Source organism: Indicator indicator, chromosome 34, assembly GCF_027791375.1.
Source record: "Indicator indicator isolate 239-I01 chromosome 34, UM_Iind_1.1, whole genome shotgun sequence".
Taxonomy (NCBI): Eukaryota; Metazoa; Chordata; class Aves; order Piciformes; family Indicatoridae; genus Indicator; species Indicator indicator.
This window is the reverse complement of record NC_072043.1, coordinates 7,027,723-7,047,823: the sequence shown is the minus strand read 5'-3', so window position 1 is coordinate 7,047,823 and position 20,101 is coordinate 7,027,723. Positions and strand designations below refer to the sequence as shown.

Here is a 20,101-nt window from a genome sequence, read left to right as displayed (position 1 = left end):
GCTTCTGGTCTATGTTTGTTTCGTTTGGGGGTGGTTGTTTTTTTCTGGTTGTTTCTGGGCTTTCTTTGGGGTTTTTGGGGGTTTTGTTTGGGGATTTTTGTTTGGGTTTTGTTTGTTTCTGGATTTAGCGTGGGTTTTGTTTGGGGTTTGCTTATTTCTGGATTTAGTTTGGGTTTTTTGGGGTTTTTTTTGTTTATTTGGAGGTTTTTGTTGGTTTGTTTCTGGTCTGTGTTTGTTTTGTTTGGGGTTGATCTTTTCTGGTTGTTGTTTCTGGGTTTTGTTTGGGTTTTGTTTGGGTTTTGTTTGTTTCTGGATTTAATTTGGGTTTAGTTTAGGTTTTGTTTGCTTCTGGATTTAGTTTGGGTTTTGTTTGTTTCTGGATTTAGTTTGGGTTTAGTTTAGGTTTTGTTTGCTTCTGGATTTAGTTTGGGTTTAGTTTGGGCGTTGTATCTGGATTTAGTTTGGGTTTAGTTTAGGTTTTGTTTGCTTCTGGATTTAGTTTGGGTTTAGTTTGGGCGTTGTATCTGGATTTAGTTTGGGTTTAGTTTAGGTTTTGTTTGTTTCTGGATTTAGTTTGGGTTTAGTTTAGGTTTTGTTTGTTTCTGGATTTAGTTTGGGTTTTGTTTGTTTCTGGATTTAGTTTGGGTTTAGTTTAGGTTTTGTTTGTTTCTGGATTTAGTTTGGGTTTTGTTTGTTTCTGGATTTAGTTTGGGTTTAGTTTAGGCTTTGTTTGCTTCTGGATTTAGTTTGGGTTTTGTTTGGGTTTTGTTTGTTTCTGGATTTAGTTTGGGTTTAGTTTAGGCTTTGTTTGCTTCTGGATTTAGTTTGGGTTTTGTTTGTTTCTGGATTTAGTTTGGGTTTAGTTTAGGTTTTGTTTGTTTCTGGATTTAGTTTGGGTTTAGTTTGGGCTTTAGGCTTTTTTTTTTTTTTCCTGGGTTGTTTCTGGGTTTTGTTTCATTTTTTTTGCTTGGGCTTTGGGAATTTTGTCTTTTTGTGTACTTGTGGTTTTTTTACATGGTGTTTGGTTATTGTGGGTTTTAGTTGCTTGTTTTTAACTCCCTTCCCTGAGAACCTTCTGAAAATTCAAGTGACAAAAAAAAAATCTCTTTCAGTGTGAGAAGCAGAGGGAAAAGTCCCATTCCACAGCACACTGAAGCCACAAGCTCTCAGCAGTGAAAGAGTGGAATGTGTGTTGCTGTCATAGGTGGAGCACAGTGAAGGTGAGGTGTGAGCAACAGAGTGAGAAGGTGGAGCAAACCAGTTGTGGCTTTGTGGGGCTCAGAACTGCATGGGAACAAGAAGGGAAGAGGTTTTTGTCTGGAGCTTGAGCAGGCAGAGCCATGCTGTGGGTGGGAGAGGAGGATCATTTCCTTATGGCCTGTTTGTCATCTGTCTCTAAAGGGAAAGAATTCCCAGGTTTACCAAACATCCACATCACATTTCCAAACTCAGAGATTAAATGGAAAATGGGATGAACAGAGAAGGGGAAGGATCAGGAGGACCTGCCAGTGCTGTGTGGCTGGGAGGAGTTTTCGTTCAAGCAAGTGGTTTGTAAGATGATTTTTACCTTCCTCCACTCCTGTGACGATAGAGGCAAAGTTGTCATCCAGCAGTACCATATCAGCTGCGTTTTTAGCTGCATCAGATCCAGCAATACCCATGGCAATTCCAATGTCTGCTTTTTTAAGGGCAGGGGAGTCATTGACTCCATCTCCAGTCACGGCCACAACTGCTCCCTGGAACACATGAAAGGATCCAGCTGTGGTTTTTTTGATGAGATGCTGCTGCCTTCCCCTAAGGTCAGCCTGCTCTCAGCACACTCCATGTCTTTACACCTCAAGATAGAAAGATGCTGATGTGAAATTCTGAATCCCCTCTGTTCCCATGTAATATGTAGCCAGTGGTCAGCAAGATGCTAGGTAGTATGAATACAGCAACCTCAGACTGAGGTGTGGCAGATATCTGTAGCTGAGTTTGTCATCTAGGGCTCCCTTTGTGGTAGAAATGGGGAACTCATAGAATCAAAGAATGGGCTGGGTTGGAAGGGACCTCAAAGATCATCCAGTTCCACCCCTCCTCTCCATGCCATGGGCAGGGACACCTCCCACCAGCCCAGGTTGCTCAAAACCTCATCCAGCCTGGCCTTGAACACCTCTAAGGAGGAGGCATCCACAACCTCCCTGGGCAACCTGTTCCAGTGTCTCCCCATCCTGATAGTAAAGAACTTCCTAATATCCAGTCTAAATCTACCCTGCTCTAGTCAGAGGCATTCAGGAATATGATTTGCTGCATCCCAAAGAGCAGACATCTAAATTGGATGAGCTTTAAATGCATTAAATCTGACATCTTGTGGAATAAGGGGGCTTAAAATGGAGACATCTGCCTATATGTATATGGTCTCTGCCTGGGCAGACACAGACTCATCTCTGGGAAATTCAGTTGACACAACACTTTTCCCCATGAGAGCAGTCAGGCATTGGAGTCATCTCCCAAGGGAAGCAGTGGAGTCCTCTGCATTGGGCAGTTTTAACACTCAGTTAAACTGGCCAGGGTGCTGGGCCAGCTCCTGTCAACTCCACTGTCACCTAGAAAGGTTGTAACAGATGGCCCTTGGGGTCCATTCCAACCTGGCATGCTGGGATTCTATGATTCTAACCTGTTGGGATGCTATGATGCTCACATGTTTGGATTCCATGATTCCAACATGTTTGGATTCTAGGATTCCAACATGTTTGTATTCCATGATTCTAACATGTTTGGATTCCACAATTCCAACATGTCTGGATTCCACGATTCTAACATGTTTGGATTCCATGATTCTAACCTGTTGGGATTCCATGATTCCAACATGTTTGGATTCCATGATTCCAACATGTTTGGATTCCACAATTCCAACATGTTTGGATTCCACGATTCTAACATGTTTGGATTCCATGATTCTAACCTGTTGGGATTCCATGATTCCAACATGTTTGGATTCCATGATTCTAACATGTTCTACCCTTGTATTATTTTATTTGTGTGCATGTGAAGTGCTTATAGAACCAGAAAGCTTTTGTCTTACTTATGAATGATATAACTGTTCAGTTAGAAGCCATCCTCATCCTATCCCAACAACTTCTGCTCATGCCTAGTCTATACTAGAATTGCACCAGTAATGCAAAAGAAGGAAAAATGATTATCCAAAAGAAGGAAAACTCTGATTACCCCAAAGGAAGGAAAACTCTGATTACCCTAAAGAAGGAAAACTCTGATTACCCTAAAGAAGGAAAACTCTGATTATCCAGAAGAAGGAAAACTCTGATTACCCCAAAGAAGGAAAACTCTGATGACCCCGAAGAAGGAAAACTCTAAATACCAGAAAGAAGGAAAACTCTGATTACCCCAAAGAAGGAAAACTGATTATATAAAAGAAGGAAAACTCTGATTATCCAAAAGAAGGAAAACTCTGATTATCCAAAGGTAGGAAAACTCTGATTATCCAAAGGTAGGAAAACTCTGAATATCCTAAAGAAGGAAAACTCTGATTACCCCTAAGAAGGAAATCTCTGAATACCCAAAGGAAGGAAAACTCTGATTATCCCAAAGTAGGAAAACTCTGAATACCCTAAAGAAAGAAAACTCTAATTACCCCTAAGAAGGAATACTGATTATCCAAAAGAAAGAAAACTCTGATTATCCAAAGGAAGGAAAACTCTGAATACCCTAAAGAAGGAAAACTCTGATGACCCCAAAGAAGGAAAGCTCTGATGACCCCAAAGAAGGAAAACTGATATCCAAAAGAAGGAAAACACTGATGACCCCTAAGAAGGAAAACTCTGATGACCCCAAAGAAGGAAAACTCTGATGACCCCAAAGAAGGAAAGCTCTGATGACCCCAAAGAAGGAAAACTGATATCCAAAAGAAGGAAAACACTGATGACCCCAAAGAAGGAAAACTCTGATGACCCCAAAGAAGGAAAACTCTGATGACCCCAAAGAAGGAAAACTGATATCCAAAAGAAGGAAAACACTGATGACCCCAAAGAAGGAAAACTCTGATGACCCCAAAGAAGGAAAACTGCTTATCCAACTCAGCTTCTTTGTTACCTCCCATCTACTGCAGCTAAAGGTCCTGTTCTAGCTGATGGCAGTGCTCCTGGTTTGACAGCTCTACAGAGTGCTCTGAGTAGGAAAAAGCCTGCCCAAGTGATTAATGCAAATACTGAATGTCCTGTCCCTGTGGGGATTTAGCAGAGTGTCACTGCCTATAAATACTGCCCTGTGCAGAAGGGCTTAGCAGCTCTAAGTACTAAACATAGCATGGAGGCTAGCTGGCTTGAGATGAGGCAGGGAGGGTGTCCCTCTTCATCCTTTAAAGAGCCTGATCTGCTGGGCCTGTGGGTGTCTGAGCACTGCAGGGCACATTTCCCCCCTGGCTGCCAAAGGCCATCCAGAAAGAAAACTAAGAAGAGATTAAACTGAAAGATTTCATCCCCCTACTTTTTTTTCTTTTTTATGTGTATTATTTTTTCTCTCCTGTTGTGAAAGCAGCTCAGGCTTAAATCCCCAAGAGCTGATACTGCTGATTGGAGAGCTGAGCTCTGGCAGAATTGCAACCCCAAAATCATGTCTTGTGCCACATCTCCTCCTTTTCCAACATTCAGGCACAGCAGGAATGTGGCTTTCAATTCACAGCATCTACTTGCAGGATGTCATATCTGAGGGGAGAATCTTTTGATGGCAGGTTGGCCCTTTTCCAGAGCTCTATATATGTCATTTCTCTCCCTCCTGCCCTTGGTGCTGGCTGCTCTCCATGCTCCTTTATATAATATTGCCTGTGGACAAACTCTCTTAAAACCCTGCTCTCTGTGGCTGGTTTTGCAGGCTTTGAAACTCACACAGAGATAAGACTTGGTCCTACATAAATCATGCTATGATATTTTGTGGGATTCATACCTTATCTCTTCTCTAAACATTCCTGTGGGTGGGAAGTGCATACAGCTAAATGGCTACAAGAGATAAGATGAGAGGATGTGGTGACAGGTTGCCTTTATCTGGGGTTTAAAGAATTCCTGAGGGAAGGCTCCTTCCCAAAAGGTGCACAGCCTCTGCCCAGGAGGTGCAGCACAGCTTCACTGAACCCATCTGGTTGGAAAGGGCCCTCACAAGATGAGAGGATGTGGTAAAAAGGTTGCCTTTATCTGGGTTTAAAGAATTCCTGAGGGAAGGCTCCTCCCTAGACCGTGCACAGCCTCTGCCCAGGAGGTGCAGCACAGCTTCACTGAACCCATCTGGTTGGAAGGGACCCCCAAAGCTCATCCTGTCCAACCACCCTGCAGTCAGCAGGGACACCTCCTGCTAGATCAGGCTGCCCAGCAGCAGCTTCTCAGAGTTCTTTGCAGAAGACAGGCCCTTGGTAAGCTCCATGCCAATCAAATTTAGGGAAAGCTGATTTGGGCAGCAGGAGTCCACAGTCTGTCACAGGAATCTGAGCCTCTTGGCTCCTGCCCAGGCAGTGTTTATGGCAATCTGTTAGATAATGTCCTTGCATAGTGCAAAGAGTATAAACAGAGCTTAGAGAGCATGGGAAATTGGCTTTCACCCTCTCACCTCAGGGATGCTATCCATGGAAAACTACTGCCTGTGGCCATATCTGTGCACAACCTTTTTGCTCCTCTTACTCACCTGCCTCTGGCAGCCTTCGACTATAATCAGTTTCTGCTGGGGCGATGTCCGAGCAAAGACTATCTCGGAGTGGTTACACAAGATTTCATCCAGCTCCTGCAAGCTCATGTCCTTCAGCTCCATCCCATTAACCACTGCTGCTGTAGCTTCTCTGGAAGAGCCAGGGGAAAGCTGGGTGAATTTTCCCAACCAGAAGGCTTAGATACAAATAACCTCGTAGAATGGATGAGGCTTAAGAGTAAGGAAAGCAGCTAATTGAGTTAGTTCCAGAAGCATTAGATGTAAACCAGCAGGTGTGGCATGAAAGCCACTGTAAGAAATCCAGAGTGAAGTAGTTACCTAGATACAGAGGGGTGGAGAATGATTGAAGCTTCTCCCTGAGCAGACACAGCAGCAGAAAAATGCATTTTTGAGAGGATTTTAAGTGGGAGATTGGGAGGGTGGAGGAGGAAAATTCTTCTCTGTAAAGAGCTGTTCCCTTTCTCATGTAATGTTATCTTCTTCACATGTCATGGGTGAAGGGAATTTGGATGGATGGTCCTTGGGCTGTGTGGTTCTGCACTCTGCTTTTCCTATCTCTGTGTTTTAGCAAATGGGTAACAGCTGGAGAAGAGGAGGCTGAAGGGAGACCTCATTGCTCTCTACAACTCCCTGAAAGGAGGTTGCAGTCAGGTGGGGGTTGGGCTCTTCTTGCTAGTATCAGGTGATAGAAGGAGAGGAAATGGCCTGAAATTGTGGCAGGGAAGGGTTAGGTTGGATACTAGGAACAATTTCTGTGCTGCAAGAGTGGTCAGGGATTAAGGAGGTGGTGGAGTCCCCATCCGTGGAGGTGTTCAGGAAACCTGAGGCCATGGCACTTTGGGACATGGTTCAGTGGCCATGGTGGGGTTGGGTTGATGGTTGGACTTGATAATCTTGGAGATCTTTCCCAATCCAAACAATTCTATGATCCCATGACAGAAAGTCCAACATGATCTGGAAAATGCAATCCACAAGTGAAGATGAGAGCCTAGCCATGGAGTTACTTAGGTAGATCTGGCATGTTGGACAGACACAATGGCTAGGAACACATCAAGGAAGAGCAATGCAGAATGCAGCCATGATGCAGAAAGGAGCTCCAAAAGCATTTGGAGGGAGCAGGCTCTCAGAAGGTGACCCCAGAGGTGTCCCCTGAGCCCTGCTGGCTCTTACCTTCTGTTGACTCTCTCAACAGGAATGTTGAGGCGCTTGGCAATATCTTCCACAGTCTCACTGGTGGCTGAAATGATGCCTACACTCCTGGCAATGGCCTTGGCTGTGATGGGATGGTCACCAGTGACCATGATAACCTGAGGAAGGGACATGCAGTCAGCAGTGACAAATGTACATGCAATGGCTGGAGAGAGAGAAGATGAGATAAGAACTGCTGGAGACCAGGAAGCACAGAACCTGGGCTTGAGAGGCTGTGCTGTGCACACAGCACTGACAGATTATTGCTGTTCATTGCTTGGGCTCTCTCTTGGCATCTGGTCTCTACCTCTTGCTCTTGGTGCAGTTTTGTCAGGGCTGCAGAGGGAGAACTTGCCACAAGCAGCAAGATTAGAACACTCCAGAATGAAGTAGGCTTTATGTAAGGATTTATATTAGGTATGCTCCAAAGTGGGAATTCATTAGGATCTTAAAACAGATCCTTGTGACTAAGGTGTCCTGACAGATAAGACATGGGTTAGGTTTGTTTTTTTTCTTGTAGAAATATTGCCAGCTGCCAGGTCTTGCTTCAGACTATAGAACATTCCATCAGGGTTGGGACTTGGGATTCATCTCATCTGAGATCAACAAATCCAAACACTGATTTTCCTTCATTTGGTTTCACTTGTGGTTCCCCTGGGAGTAAAAGCAGAAGAATTACTCCTTGAGGGTCAGCTTGAACAAATTGGAGGTGAGTGGTTCCTATGCATAAAAGTTCATAAACAGATCCTGGGTTCTAATACTAAATCTCAAGACTTTTGTGACCTGATTCTGCTCACAAGCATGGAATTTTAGCTGGCATGGTTCTGGAACTGGATGTGATGAGATAGTATCTGAGCTTTCCTAGATTTGGATTTCCAATCTGGGGCTTATGTACACTTCTCTCTGACCCTGACTTAAAGATTTTTGCCTCTCAAGTGTTTCTTTAGTGGACCTGTGCAATGATGTCATTGCAGAATGGTATTAATGAACATTTGGATTGTTGGTAGGCATTCCTAGCAAGCTTCTTAAAGACCATTACTGGAAGATCTGACAAGATATCATAGAATCAGAATGGGTTGGCTTGGAAGGGACCTCAAAGATCATCCAGTTTCAACCCCCTGCCATGGGCAGGGACACCTCCCACCAGCACAGCTTGCTCAAGACCTCATCCAGCCTGGCCTGGAACACCTCCAGGGAGAGGAAGTCCACACCTCCCTGGGCAACCTGTTTCAATGCCTCCCCACCCTCACTGGAAAGAATTTCTTCCTCATCTCCAGTCTCAGTCTACCCTCCTCAAGCTTCAATCCATTCCCTCTTGCCCTATCACATCATCACCTTTACCTTCTCTTTAGTGGAGCACTGTGAATCCCCTACCTTGATCCCAGCACTGCGGCATTTGGAGACAGCGTCTGGCACTGTGGAACGAGGTGGATCAATCATGGATAAGAGCCCAACAAAGCACAGGTTAGAGGTTGGGAAGTTCATGGAATCCGTGTCAAATGAGTAGGTGTCTGGAAACTCGTTTTCAGGCAGGTACAAGTGACAGAAACCTGCAAAGAAACTCAGGTTGGTGTGATGGAACAGTGGGAGGAAGGGGAGCTTTGCCTTTGTCCAGGACATTGCTCCATGAACTTTTCAGGAGGAACAATGGGAGGAAGCAGAGCTTTGGCTTTGTCCAGGACATTGCTCCATGAGCTTTTCAAGGAGGAACAGTGGGAGGAAGGGGAGCTTTGCCTTTGTCCAGGACATTGCTCCATGAGCTTCTCAAGGAGAATTTCTTTTTAGCCTGCCATTGTAACCCTCCCATCAGAGCTCATCTGGAGTCAGTGTCTGAGGTGGCAATGCCAGTGATACTGCCAGCAGGGAAAAGTGTTTGCCTTTGGGGGGTTTCTTAGAGGTTTTTTTTTTGGCTGCTCAGCATTTCAGACCAGCATCAGTACAGAGCAATAAGGACAGCCCTGCTTAGGAAGCTCTCTGCCCTCCTTTTTCTCCTCTTTACTGCAAGCTGATAAGGTCCAGACCCTGGATCGTGCCAAGATTAAAAGCTCCATTTCACCCCACAGCTCTCTGATGATCTCTCTCATTAGACTCACCCAGCACTCTCTCTCCCATGCCCCCCAGCTCCATGTATGCTGTTTGGAAAGCCTCTGCCTTTTCACTGTCCAGTGGTTCTTCTTTGCCATTGATCATGATGGTGCTGCACCTCTCCAAGATCCTCTCTGGGGCCCCTTTCATCACCAGCAGAAAGCGTTTGTCATTGGGATCATCAGTCTCATGGATGGAAAGCTGTGTGCCACAAACAGGAGATGGTTTGCAAGAGCAGAGGGGGAGGGATCCTCCTCTGTGTCCAGTCTTGGTCACTTTTCCTGGAAGCAGTGCTGCTTCTTTTCCTTGAGGACATGGCACATCCCACCAGATGGAATGAACTGCCCTTGGCGTAGCTTAAATCTCCTCTGCCATGGAATTGCCTCATTAAGAGTTCCAGGCCACAGAGAGTTGCATTAGGCTGAGGGTTAGAAATGTTTGGAAGCAATGTGGCATAGAATCATAGCATGGTAGAAGTTGGAAGGCACCTCCAGAGGGCAAGTCCAACCCTGCTACCAAAGCAGGATCAGCCAGGGCAGGTCACACAGGAACACATCCAGGTGGGTTTTGAATTACTCCAGAGAAGGAGACTCCACAACCTTTCTGGGCAGCCTGCTCCAGGGCTCCAGCACGCTCACACCTCATGTTTAGGTGGAGCTTCCTGGGTTCCATTGCCTCTTGTCCTATCACAGGACACCACTGAGAAGAGCCTGGCCCCTTCTTGCCCTCTACCCTTCAGATATTTGTAAACATTGAAAAGATCTCCTCTCAGCCTTCTCTTCTCCAAGCTAAACAGCCCCAGGGCTCTCAGCCTTTCCTCATCAGACAGAGGTTCCAGTCCCTTCAGCATCACCCATCACTGGACTCTCTCTAGTCTATCCCTGTCCCTCTGGAACTGGGGAGCCCAGAAATGGACACAACACTCCAGGTGAGGTCACACCATGGCAGACCAGAGGGGCTGGAGAACCTCCCTTGTCCTCCTGGCCACACTCTTCATCATGCACCCCATATTCCCACTGGCCCTCTTGGCCCCATAACTTATTGTCCACCAGGATTCCAAGGCAAAAATCAGCAAAAATGAAACACACCTGGAATTTGTTGGTGGAGTTGAAAGGAATTTCAGCCACCTTCTTGTTCTGCCCTCTGATGCTCATCACATCCCCCAGAAGGACTTCAGAGAATTTCAGCAGAGCTGTTTCAGAGGCATCACCCACCACAACTCTCTGAAAGAAGGAACAGTTCATGGCACATCAAACCTTCTGCACTTCCAGCAGGAGAGCCTCCAGCATTCCAGAACATGCTGTAAGCTTGAGCAGCAGCAGTCCTGCCTTGTTATATCCAAGTCAGCCTGGCAAATGATTACAGCAAAAATCTGGGACATCTGTTTTGCTCTTGCTGCTAGAACTCAGCTACAGCAAGGAGGTGCCAGCAGCATTTGGTGCAGCACAACCTTTGTGGTCACCTCCAGGTTTCTCTGGTGGCTTTGTGCTGCAGCTGCTGGAGTGGCAGCAGGCAGGTCCAGCTCAGCCAAGACACAAATGGCTTGGAGAAGGCATTGGTGCAGTGAAGAGTGCAAGTCAGGGATGTGTTTGCATAGTCTAGTCACCAGAATTTACTACCTTCAGCAGTGTAAAGACATTAATGAAGGTGTGATGATCTTAATTAAGGCATGTTTACCTTAATTAAGGCCCGTTTTCCTGGTCTGGTTTGCTATATTGAATGAATAGTGTAGCAACTACTAGTGCAGAAGTTCCTGCTGCTTGAATTGCCTTCCCCTCTATGGGGACAGCTGCTTTTGGCTCTGTGGGGATTTTTCCCCTGTCTCTGGGGTTCTTTCCCCTGTCCCTGGTTTTTTTCCCCCCTGTCTCTGGGGTTTTTTTCCCCTGTCTGTGTGGTTTTATTTCCCCCTCTCTCTGTGGGGTTTTTTTCCCCTTTCTCTGTGGGGTTTTTTCCCCTGTCAGTGTGGGTTTTCTCCCCTCTCTTTGGGTTGTTTTCCCTAACCGTGTGGGTTTTTTCCCCTGTCTGTGTGGTTTTATTTCCCCTGTCTCTGGGGTTTTATTTCCCTGTCTGTGTGGTTTTATTTCCCCCTGTCAGTGTGGGGATTTTTCCCCTGCCTGTGTGGGGTTTTCTCCCCTGTCAGTGTGGGTTTTTTCCCCTCTCTCTGTGTTTTTTTTTTTTTTTCCCTGTCTCTGTGTTTTTTTCCCCTTTCTCTGTGGTTTCTTTTCCCCTGTCAGTGTGGGTTTCCTCCCCTGCCTGTGTGGGATTTTCTCCCCTCTCTGTGTGGGGATTTTTTCCCCTCTCTGTGTGGGGATTTTTCCCTTATCAGTGTAGTTTTTTCCCTGTCTGTGTGGGGATTTTTCCCTTATCAGTGTAGTTTTTTCCCTGTCTCTGTGGGGTTTTTCCCTTGTCAGTGTGGATTTTTCCCCTCTCCCCGTGGTTTTATTTCCCCTATCTGTGTGGGGTTTTTCCCCTGTCTGTGTGGGTTTTTTTTTTTTCCCATCTGTGTGGGTTTTTTTACCGTGTCTGTGTGGGGTTTTTCCCTTGTCTATGTGGGGGTTTTCCCCTTGAATCTGTGAAGGGTTTTCCCTGTCTCCATGGATTATTTTTCCCGTTTGTGTAGTTTTTTTCCTCTCTCTGTGTGGGCATTTCTCCCCTCTCTGTGTGGGCATTTCTCCCCTCTCTTGAACTATTTGTGCTTGTACAGCAGTAATCATAGAAATGCTTAAATTGGAAAGGACCTCAGAGCTGATCTACTCCAACATCCCTGCCATGCACAGGGACACCTCTCAACCAGACTCAGCTGCTCAAGGCTTCATCCAACCTGGCTATGAACACCTCAAGGAAGGAGGCAGCCACAGCCTCCCTGGGCAGCCTATTCCAGAGTCTCACCACCCTCCTCAGCTTCAAACCATTCCCCCTTGGCCTGTCTCTAGACACCCTTAGGAAAAGTCCCTCTGCAGCCTTCCTGTAACACTACTACAAAGAGCAACTTGGCAGATTGGTGTGGTAAAACAAAGAGAGATTACAAAAGCCAACCAGAACAGCTCCTATGGAATTTTTTTTTTTTTTTTTGTCCAAAGGAAGAGAAATAAGCAGAGGTGAGGCAGGAAATACCTTCATGATTGGGATGTTCTCCTGTCCTGGTCTGAATTCAGCTCGGTTGCAGAGAGCTACAATTTTTGACAACGCTGTCCATGTTGGAGAGCTTTGATCAAAAGGCTGGGCTGAGAGGAAGCAAAATACACATTGCATCTTTTAGCATATTGCTGGATAAAGTAGAAGCTTAAGTGTGAAAGAGCAGGGTTGAATTATTTTCAGATTTGAGGGGGGAGGGGAATGAAATGATACTTTTGACACAAACCAAGTTTGTCACAAACCTTTACATCTCTCAGCAGCTCTGGCAAAGTCCTTTAAATGTGGGCTCTTTGCTTATTATAGAATCATAGAAGTGTTAGGGTTGGAAGGGACCTCAAGGATCAGTCCCAAGCCCCCTGCCATGGGCAGGGACACCTCACACCACAGCAGGTTGCTCACAGCCACATCCAGCCTGGCTGCAAAACCCTCCAGGGATGAGGCTTCCACCACCTCCCTGGGCAACCTCTGCCAGGCTCTCACCACCCTCCGGGGGAAGAATTTCTTCCTAACATCCAATCTCAATCTCCCCACTTCTAGTTTTGCTCCATCCCCCCCTAGTCCTATCACTCCCTGACACCCTCAAAAGTCCCTCCCCAGCTTTCTTGGAGCCCCCTTCAGATCCTGGAAGGCCACAAGAAGGTTTGCTCTTCTCCAGACTGAATAGCCCCAGCTCTCTCAATCTGTCTCCATGGGAGAGGTTCTCCAGCCCTCTGCTCATCCTCATTCTCCTACTAAATTCACTGTCAGCAAAAGGATCTGGATTAGATCCTCCTCCTCCGTTAATTTCTGTGAGTGGAGTTCAACTGCTAATTCTTTTCACATCTCTGCATGGCTAAGAAGAGAATTTGCACTTGTGTGTGGATTCACAGAATCAACCAGGTTGGAAAAGACCTCAGAGATCATCAAGTCCAACCTATTCCCTAATCCTTAACCCCTCCTGACAACTCAACCATGGGTCCACGTGCCACAGCCAAGCTTTTTTTGAACACCTCCAGGGATGGTGACTCCACCAGGGGACTGGCAGCCCATGGAAGGAAGACCTGTCTGCTTTAGCTGCCAAAATTTGACTGCTGGCAAGGTATGAAACATCTCAGTCCAAGAACTGTCCCTTCCCAGGTCCCCCAGTGCCACATTTACTTGTTTGATCCTCGCTGGTGTCAGCAGAGTAGATCTGATTGTCGAACCAGAGGTGAGCAACAGTCATCCTGTTCTGGGTGAGGGTCCCTGTCTTGTCAGAGCAGATGATGGAGGTAGAACCAAGTGTCTCTACAGCTTCCAAGTTCTTCACCAAGCAGTTCTTCTTTGCCATTCTCTTGGCTGTCAGGGACAGACTCACCTGGCAGGAGAAGTTGAATTCACTGTTAGTGAGGAACAGTTACAGAGCAGTGCACTGAGGTTGCACCATTCCTCTGGGGGATTATTTGTTATTGTTTCTGGTGGGTTGTGGAGGGTTTTTTCATACAATCAGTCAGGGTTGGAAGGGACCACAAGTATCATCTAGTTCCAACCTTGTTTTGTTTTGGGGTTTTTTGTTTGTTTTGGTTTTTTTTTGTTGGGTTGGGTGGTGTTGAGTTGGGTTGGGTTGCTTTGCTTTAGGTTTGGTTTCGTTTGTTCTGTTTTGTTTTGTTTTGCTCTGTTTTGTTCTATTTTGTTTTCTTAGTAAGAGAACATTTATATGAATAAGAATTTAACTTTTGGTTGGAGGCAGTGCTTTTTTTGTTTGCTTTTTGCTGTTTTTAACATTATTATTAAGGTCAAGGGATAAACTGTAGCTAGAAAAAGAGGAACCTCCTTGCCTGCTGATAGGAATCACAGAATGGTTTGTATTGGAAAGGACTTCAAAGCTCATCCAGTTCCAACCCCCTGCCATGGGCAGGGACACCTCCCACCAGCACAGGTTGCTCAAGGCTTCATCCAGCCTGGCCTTGAACACCTCCAGGGAGGGGACAGCCACAGCCTTCCTGGGCAACCTGTTCCAGTCTCTCCCCACCCTCACTCTAAACAATTTCTTCCTCATCTCCACTCTCCATCTCCCCTCTCCCAGCTCAAAGCCATTGTTCCTCATCCTGACACTCCCAGCCCTTGTCAGAAGTCCCTCCCCAGCTCTCCTGCAGCCCCTTTCAGGTACTGGAAGGTTGTTCTAAGGTCTCCCTGGAGCCTTCTCTTCTCCAAGCTGAACAACCCCAATAATGTCCTACCAGATAATAAATTGGTTTGGATGGAAGAACCTACAGTGTAGAGGTGGGGGAGCTCCTAATCACCACCATGATGAATCCTACAACACTTCATTACTGCAGTGCTGCTGGCTGTTCTCTCTTGGTGCACATTAGAGCTAACAGTGCTTAACAATTGTGTTGCTTCCCAGCCAGGGGCTTTAGTGATGCCTGCTACGTGCTAGCAAGTGGAATTTTCATGTGGCTTTTAGGGTACAATATCTTCATTTCCAAATAGGAACAGGCTGTGGGGAAATAAGTCACAGGATTCTACTGGGGAGGGGGGAATGGCTCTGGCCAGCCTGACCTAGTGTGAAATGTCCCTGCCCATGGCAGGGGGGTTGGAACTAGATGATCCTTGGTGGTCCTTTCCAACCCTGACTGATTCTATGATTCTGTGATTCTATGAATGGTACTTGAAGGACCTTCTCTCAAACTGGGCTGTTGTGCTGTAGATTAATGGCTCAAGTTTGCCAGAATTCCCAAATAAAAAGTTTGTACTTTCAGTTTCATGGGAAAAAAATAAATTAAAAAAAAAAAAAAAGCCACATCACTGGTTTACACAATCACAGAATCACAGAATGGTTGAGGTTGGAAGGGACCTCCAGAGATCATTGAGTCCAAACCCCCCTACCAAAGCAGGATCACCCAGGGCAGGTCACACAGGAACACATCCAGGCAGGCCTTGAAAGCCTCCAGAGAAGGAGACTCCACAACCTCTCTGGGCAGCCTGCTCCAGGGCTTCAGCACCCTCACAGTAAAGAAGTTTCTCCTCATGCTGAGGTAGAACCTCTTGTGTTCCAACTTGTACTCATTGTTCCTTGTCACTGGGCACCACCAAAAGGAGCCTGGCACCTTCATCCTGACACCCACCCACAGGTGTTTATAGACATTGCTCAGATCCCTTCTCAGCCTTCTCTTCTCCAGACTAAACAGCCCCAGGGCTCTCAGCCTTTCTTCACAGCAGAGTTGTTCAAGTCCCTTCATCACCCTTGTAGCCTCCCTTGGACTCCCTCCAGCAGATCTCAAACTAACCTCAGCCAAGTCTCGATAGATGATCTAAATAATCTGTTCTTCCCTGGTTAGCACTGCACTGAGCCTGGCAGTGATGAGCTGTGGCAGTGCCTGAAGAGCTGCAGGAGGCAAGCAGGGAGCTGCAGCATGGACTCACCGTGACTGTGGCCAGCAGACCCTCGGGCACGTTGGCCACAATGATGCCGATTAGAAAGATGATGGAGTCCAGGATCTTGTATCTCATCGAAACAGATATAATGAAGAAGAGGACACCGATGGAAACAGCCACTCCAGCCACCAGGTAGACAAAGTGCTCTATCTCAATAGCTATGGGGGTTTTCTCGTTGCCCACTCCCGAGGCCAGCGAGGCGATGCGGCCGATGACCGTGCGGTCCCCGGTGTTGATCACGATGCCGGTAGCAGTGCCTGCAAAGCAGTGAGACTGTCAGCTCCAGGAGAGGCTCCTCCTGTCTTCTGTGCCCAGTGCTGAGTGCTGAAGACACTTCTCACAGAACCACACAACTGTTGAGGTTGGAAGAGACCTCTGAGATCATCAAGTCCAACCCTGAGATCATCAAGTCCAACCCTGAGCTCGCAATCCTACCGCTACTGCTAAGCCACTATGGCTGGACCATGTCCCTCAGCTTCACCCCTGAACTCCATTTTTCCCCTTAGGAATCTACAGCTCTGTGCTTCAGAGGAAGGTCTGAGCTCTCCTTACCAATTAGACTCCTCTGTTTTCCCTTTTTTTTTTTTTTTTTTTTTTTTTTTTTGCTGTAGGGTTCCCCTGGGTGCTGTGCAGGCTCTTAGCAGCCAGGTCAGGTATGACACGTGGACCTTTAGCACCAGAGCAGGCTGCCCAGAGAGGCTGTGGAGTCTCCTTCTCTGGAGACTTTCAAGCCCCGTCTGGATGTGTTCCTGTGTGACCTGTGCTGGATTCTCTGGTCCTGCTCTGACAGGGGGGGTTGGACTTGATGATCTTTGAAGATCCTTTCTAACCCCTACCATCCTGTGAGCTGTGATCCCATGACCCTTGAGGTTCCTGACAATTCTATGATTGCATGATTTCCTTGCAGCTGAACTGCTTAAAAGCAGCACCTTGCAGAGGTGCCACTTGAGGAGGCCTTTCTCTCTGTCCATACACACCTTCCACACAGGTGGTGGAGTAGAATGCAATGTTCCTGGTCTCCAGGGGGTTGTCGTGGGTGAAGTCACAGGAGCGAGGCTGTGGTTCTGATTCCCCTGTGAGTGAAGAATTGTCCACCTTTAATGAAAGGGAGACATGCCCACATTAAAGTTAGTAACAGGCAGTTAAGTCCAGCCTAGAAGGAAGGGCTGCAGCACATTTAGTGGTGGGTGACAGGGCCACAGTCCCTCAGTGCCTTTCCTCTGGGATATCTGCTCCAGTCACTGAGAAGATCTATTTCTGTGGGAACTCAGTTCAGCCAATGCTCTGTCTCTGGTGGGATCCCTCAGTGCCTTTCCTCTGGGATATCTGCTCCAGTCACTGAGAAGATCTATTTCTGTGGGAACTCAGTTCAGCCAATGCTCTGTCTCTGGTGGGATCCCTCAGTGCCTTTCCTCTGGGATACCTGCTCCAGTCACTGAGAAGATCTATTTCTGTGGGAACTCAGTTCAGCCAATGCTCTGTCTCTGGTGGGATCCCTCAGTGCCTTTCCTCTGGGATACCTGCTCCAGCCACTGAGAAGATCTGTTTCTGTGGCAACCCTCAGTGCCTTTCCTCTGGGAGAGCTGCCCCAGTCACTGAGAAGATCTATTTCTGTGGGAACTCAGTTCAACCAATGCTCTGTGTCTCTGCTGGAACCTTCAGTGGCAGCCTGAAGGCAAACATGAATATCCACCTCCATGTCTGTGGAAACTCTCAGTGCTGTATTGGTGTTTCTACCTCTGCCCTGGCAAAGAGCATTGCTATGGCATGGACCTGCTGGCTTCTTTTGAGTGGTGCTGTTAGTCACAATACAACCTCTGCACTCCAAGAGGTAGTGAGATTATGTCAATGCAAAGCTCTAACCATTCAAGCTGGGTGCAATGGCATCCTCAGTCTGTAACCCAAGCCTCTAAACCATGTTTCCCCTCTTTCCCCTGTTTACCTTACAACCCTGAGCAGCAATCAGACGGATGTCTGCTGGGATCCTGTCACCACCCTTTATTTCCACAATGTCTCCAACCACCAGCTGCTCTGCTGGCAGTTCCTTCTTTTCTCCATCTCTGATGACAAGAGCTTGCTGAAAGACATCAAAGTGGGACCACAATTAGCTTTGTGCCATCCTCTGAGCCTCCTACCAGGAGATACATTCCAGGTGGGCTGATTGTGCTTCTGTGCAGTATGAGAAAGACCTTCTCTCCAACGAGGTGCATTGGTCAGCCTCACCTGTGGGACCATTTTACTGAAGCTGGCCATGATGTTTGTGCTTTTAGCTTCTTGGTAGTAAGCAAAGATGCCAGTGAGGATGACAACCAGCGCCAGAACGACTCCAAGGTAGAGCTGATCAATAAAAGAGATCATGGGGTTAGTTTAAGACAAGTGTCCAGCAGTTTCTCTGCTAGAATCACTCATAGCTCTGTGTTCTTTCATCAGTCCCCTTAAAAGGAGATGCTGGTCAGGTTAAAAGTCAGCTTAAGAAAAGGATTTATAAGCTTTGCTCTGCTAATGATCGAGTATGATCAATGGAATTGATCAAGTCCTGATCAATGGCTGTGCTGGTGTTAGGTGAATGGTTGGACTCAAGGATCTTGGACTTCTTTTCCAACCTAAACAATTCTGTGATTCTAAGCAAAGCTCTTGCAGTATGAAAAGGTCTTTTGGTGGCAAGTTTCTCAGAGAATCATAGAACCATTAAGGTTGCAAAAGACCTCTAAGACCACCAAGCCCAACACCTCCATGACCACTCAACCATGTCCCAAACTAAAAAGGTTGCAAAAGACCTCTAAGATATCAAGTCCAACACCTCCATGACCACTCAGCTATGGCCCAAAGTACTAAGGATGCAAAAGACCTCTAAAACCACCCAGGCCAACACCTCCATGACCATTCAACCATGTCCCAAACTATTAAGGCTGCAAAAGACCTCTAAGACCACCAAGCCCAACACCTCCATGACCACTCAAGCATGTCCCAAACTATTAAGGTTGCAAAAACCTCTAAGACCACCAAGCCCAACACCTCCATGACCACTCAACCATGTCCCAAACTATTAAGGCTGCAAAAGACCTCTAAGACCACCAAGCCCAACACCTCCATGACCACTACCATGTCCCAAAGTGCCATGGCCACACATTTCTTGAACACCTCCAGGGATTGGTGACTCCACTACCTCCCTGGGCAGCCTGTTCCAGTGCCTCACATCTCTCTAAAAGCCTTCTCTAAACTACACCTGAAGTAAAACCAAACAAATTCTGTTCCTAGCAGAGTGTAACTCCTAAGGGAGCTGGAGGCACAGACTCTGGAGCTCTTTGTGGACTACTCTTCATAGCAGTCAAGTGTTATGATTCTGGGTAGTGGTTATAAAACCTTTGGCTAGGCACTTGTAGACACAAGTGGTACGTCAGGTATTTGAGCATTAATCAGAAATGTTCTGTAGTAGAGGGAAACCAAAAGGCCTCCTTGTAGTTACTGAGTAACTATGGAGTAGTATTTAAATTGCTCAGCTTGTCAAAGGGTCAAATACTCACTTGGTGGTTGTTCAACTACTTACATTGTCGAAGGGTGAATCAGCTCCCTGGGCAATCTGAATGCCAGAGGAAATCCAGGAGAAGACAGCTCCTATCCATAAGAGGATGGAAAAGCCTCCCACCATCTGCTTGAGGAACTTAACAATTTCAGGGGTGGCTTTGGGAGGAGTGAGTGAGTTGAGACCATCCCGAGCCAAAACCTCTGCTGCTCTTGCACTGGAGAGACCCTGCAGAAGTAAACAAGAAGGTTCAAATGAAGGCACAGGGAATCAGATTCCTGCCTGAACTCAGGACAAAATTGGGATGCTTGTTGGTAACTGAAACGTTCTTTGTGTCCCCCCTCAGCTTCAGTAACCTGCAAGAGTTAACTCAAAAGATCTGAGTTCCAAACTTGCTGAGTTCAGAGTGGCTACCATTAAGTATCTGCTGTGGAGAAATGGGGATTTCCTGACAGGAACATGGAATTTGTGGCTGTGTCCATTAGGAGCTTTCATTCTGTCTCTTATCTGCTAAGTCTGGCTGCACTCACTGCTTGGAAGGCTGGGAGAGGGAGGGGAAGCAGGCAGTAGTTTTGCTGCTGTTTGTGCATTTCTCCCAGGACATTTGCAGCTCAGGGCTCCCTTGCAGTCCTTGTCTGTAACCTGGTTGTGTTGTGGTGCTTTGACATTCAAGTGAGAGCTGTAAGAGGGACTCAGGTGTGGAATTTCTCAAATCTACTGTATCATAGAAGCATAGAACTGCTGAGTTTGGAAGAGACCTTTGAGATCAAGTGGTTCACCCAGAGCTCCCAACCCCACTGCTGCTGCTGAGCCACTGCCACTGCACCACATCCTTCAGCACCACATCCCTCAGCACCACATCCATGTGGCTTTTAAACACCTCCAGGGATGGTGGCTCTACCACCTCCCTGGGCAGCCTGTGCCAGTGCCTGAGAACCCTTCCTGGGAAGAGCTATTTCCTAATATCCAGTCTGAACCTTCCCTGGCATAACTTGAGGCTGCTTCTTTTTGTCCTGTCACTTGTTGCATGGGAGAAGAGCCCAACCCCCACCTCCCTCCAACTTCCCCTCAGGGAGCTGTAGAGAG

The 20,101-nt window shown here is 46.9% G+C and overlaps 1 protein-coding gene across 1 annotated transcript in view; it reads right to left on the bottom strand.

Moving 5' to 3' along the window:
* Positions 1 to 20,101, bottom strand: part of ATP12A (ATPase H+/K+ transporting non-gastric alpha2 subunit) — an 85,001-nt gene that overhangs the window by 11,626 nt on the left and 53,274 nt on the right. The window contains exons 4-16 of the mRNA XM_054395576.1: positions 19,040 to 19,243; positions 17,716 to 17,829; positions 17,435 to 17,569; positions 16,470 to 16,587; positions 15,481 to 15,749; positions 13,234 to 13,432; positions 12,076 to 12,185; positions 10,050 to 10,184; positions 8,970 to 9,162; positions 8,251 to 8,426; positions 6,859 to 6,995; positions 5,668 to 5,818; positions 1,568 to 1,736 (exon numbers count right to left, since the gene is read on the bottom strand). Of these exons, the coding sequence (XP_054251551.1) occupies positions 1,568 to 1,736; positions 5,668 to 5,818; positions 6,859 to 6,995; positions 8,251 to 8,426; positions 8,970 to 9,162; positions 10,050 to 10,184; positions 12,076 to 12,185; positions 13,234 to 13,432; positions 15,481 to 15,749; positions 16,470 to 16,587; positions 17,435 to 17,569; positions 17,716 to 17,829; positions 19,040 to 19,243 (2,110 nt within the window). The remainder of the gene's footprint in view (positions 1 to 1,567; positions 1,737 to 5,667; positions 5,819 to 6,858; positions 6,996 to 8,250; positions 8,427 to 8,969; positions 9,163 to 10,049; positions 10,185 to 12,075; positions 12,186 to 13,233; positions 13,433 to 15,480; positions 15,750 to 16,469; positions 16,588 to 17,434; positions 17,570 to 17,715; positions 17,830 to 19,039; positions 19,244 to 20,101) is intronic.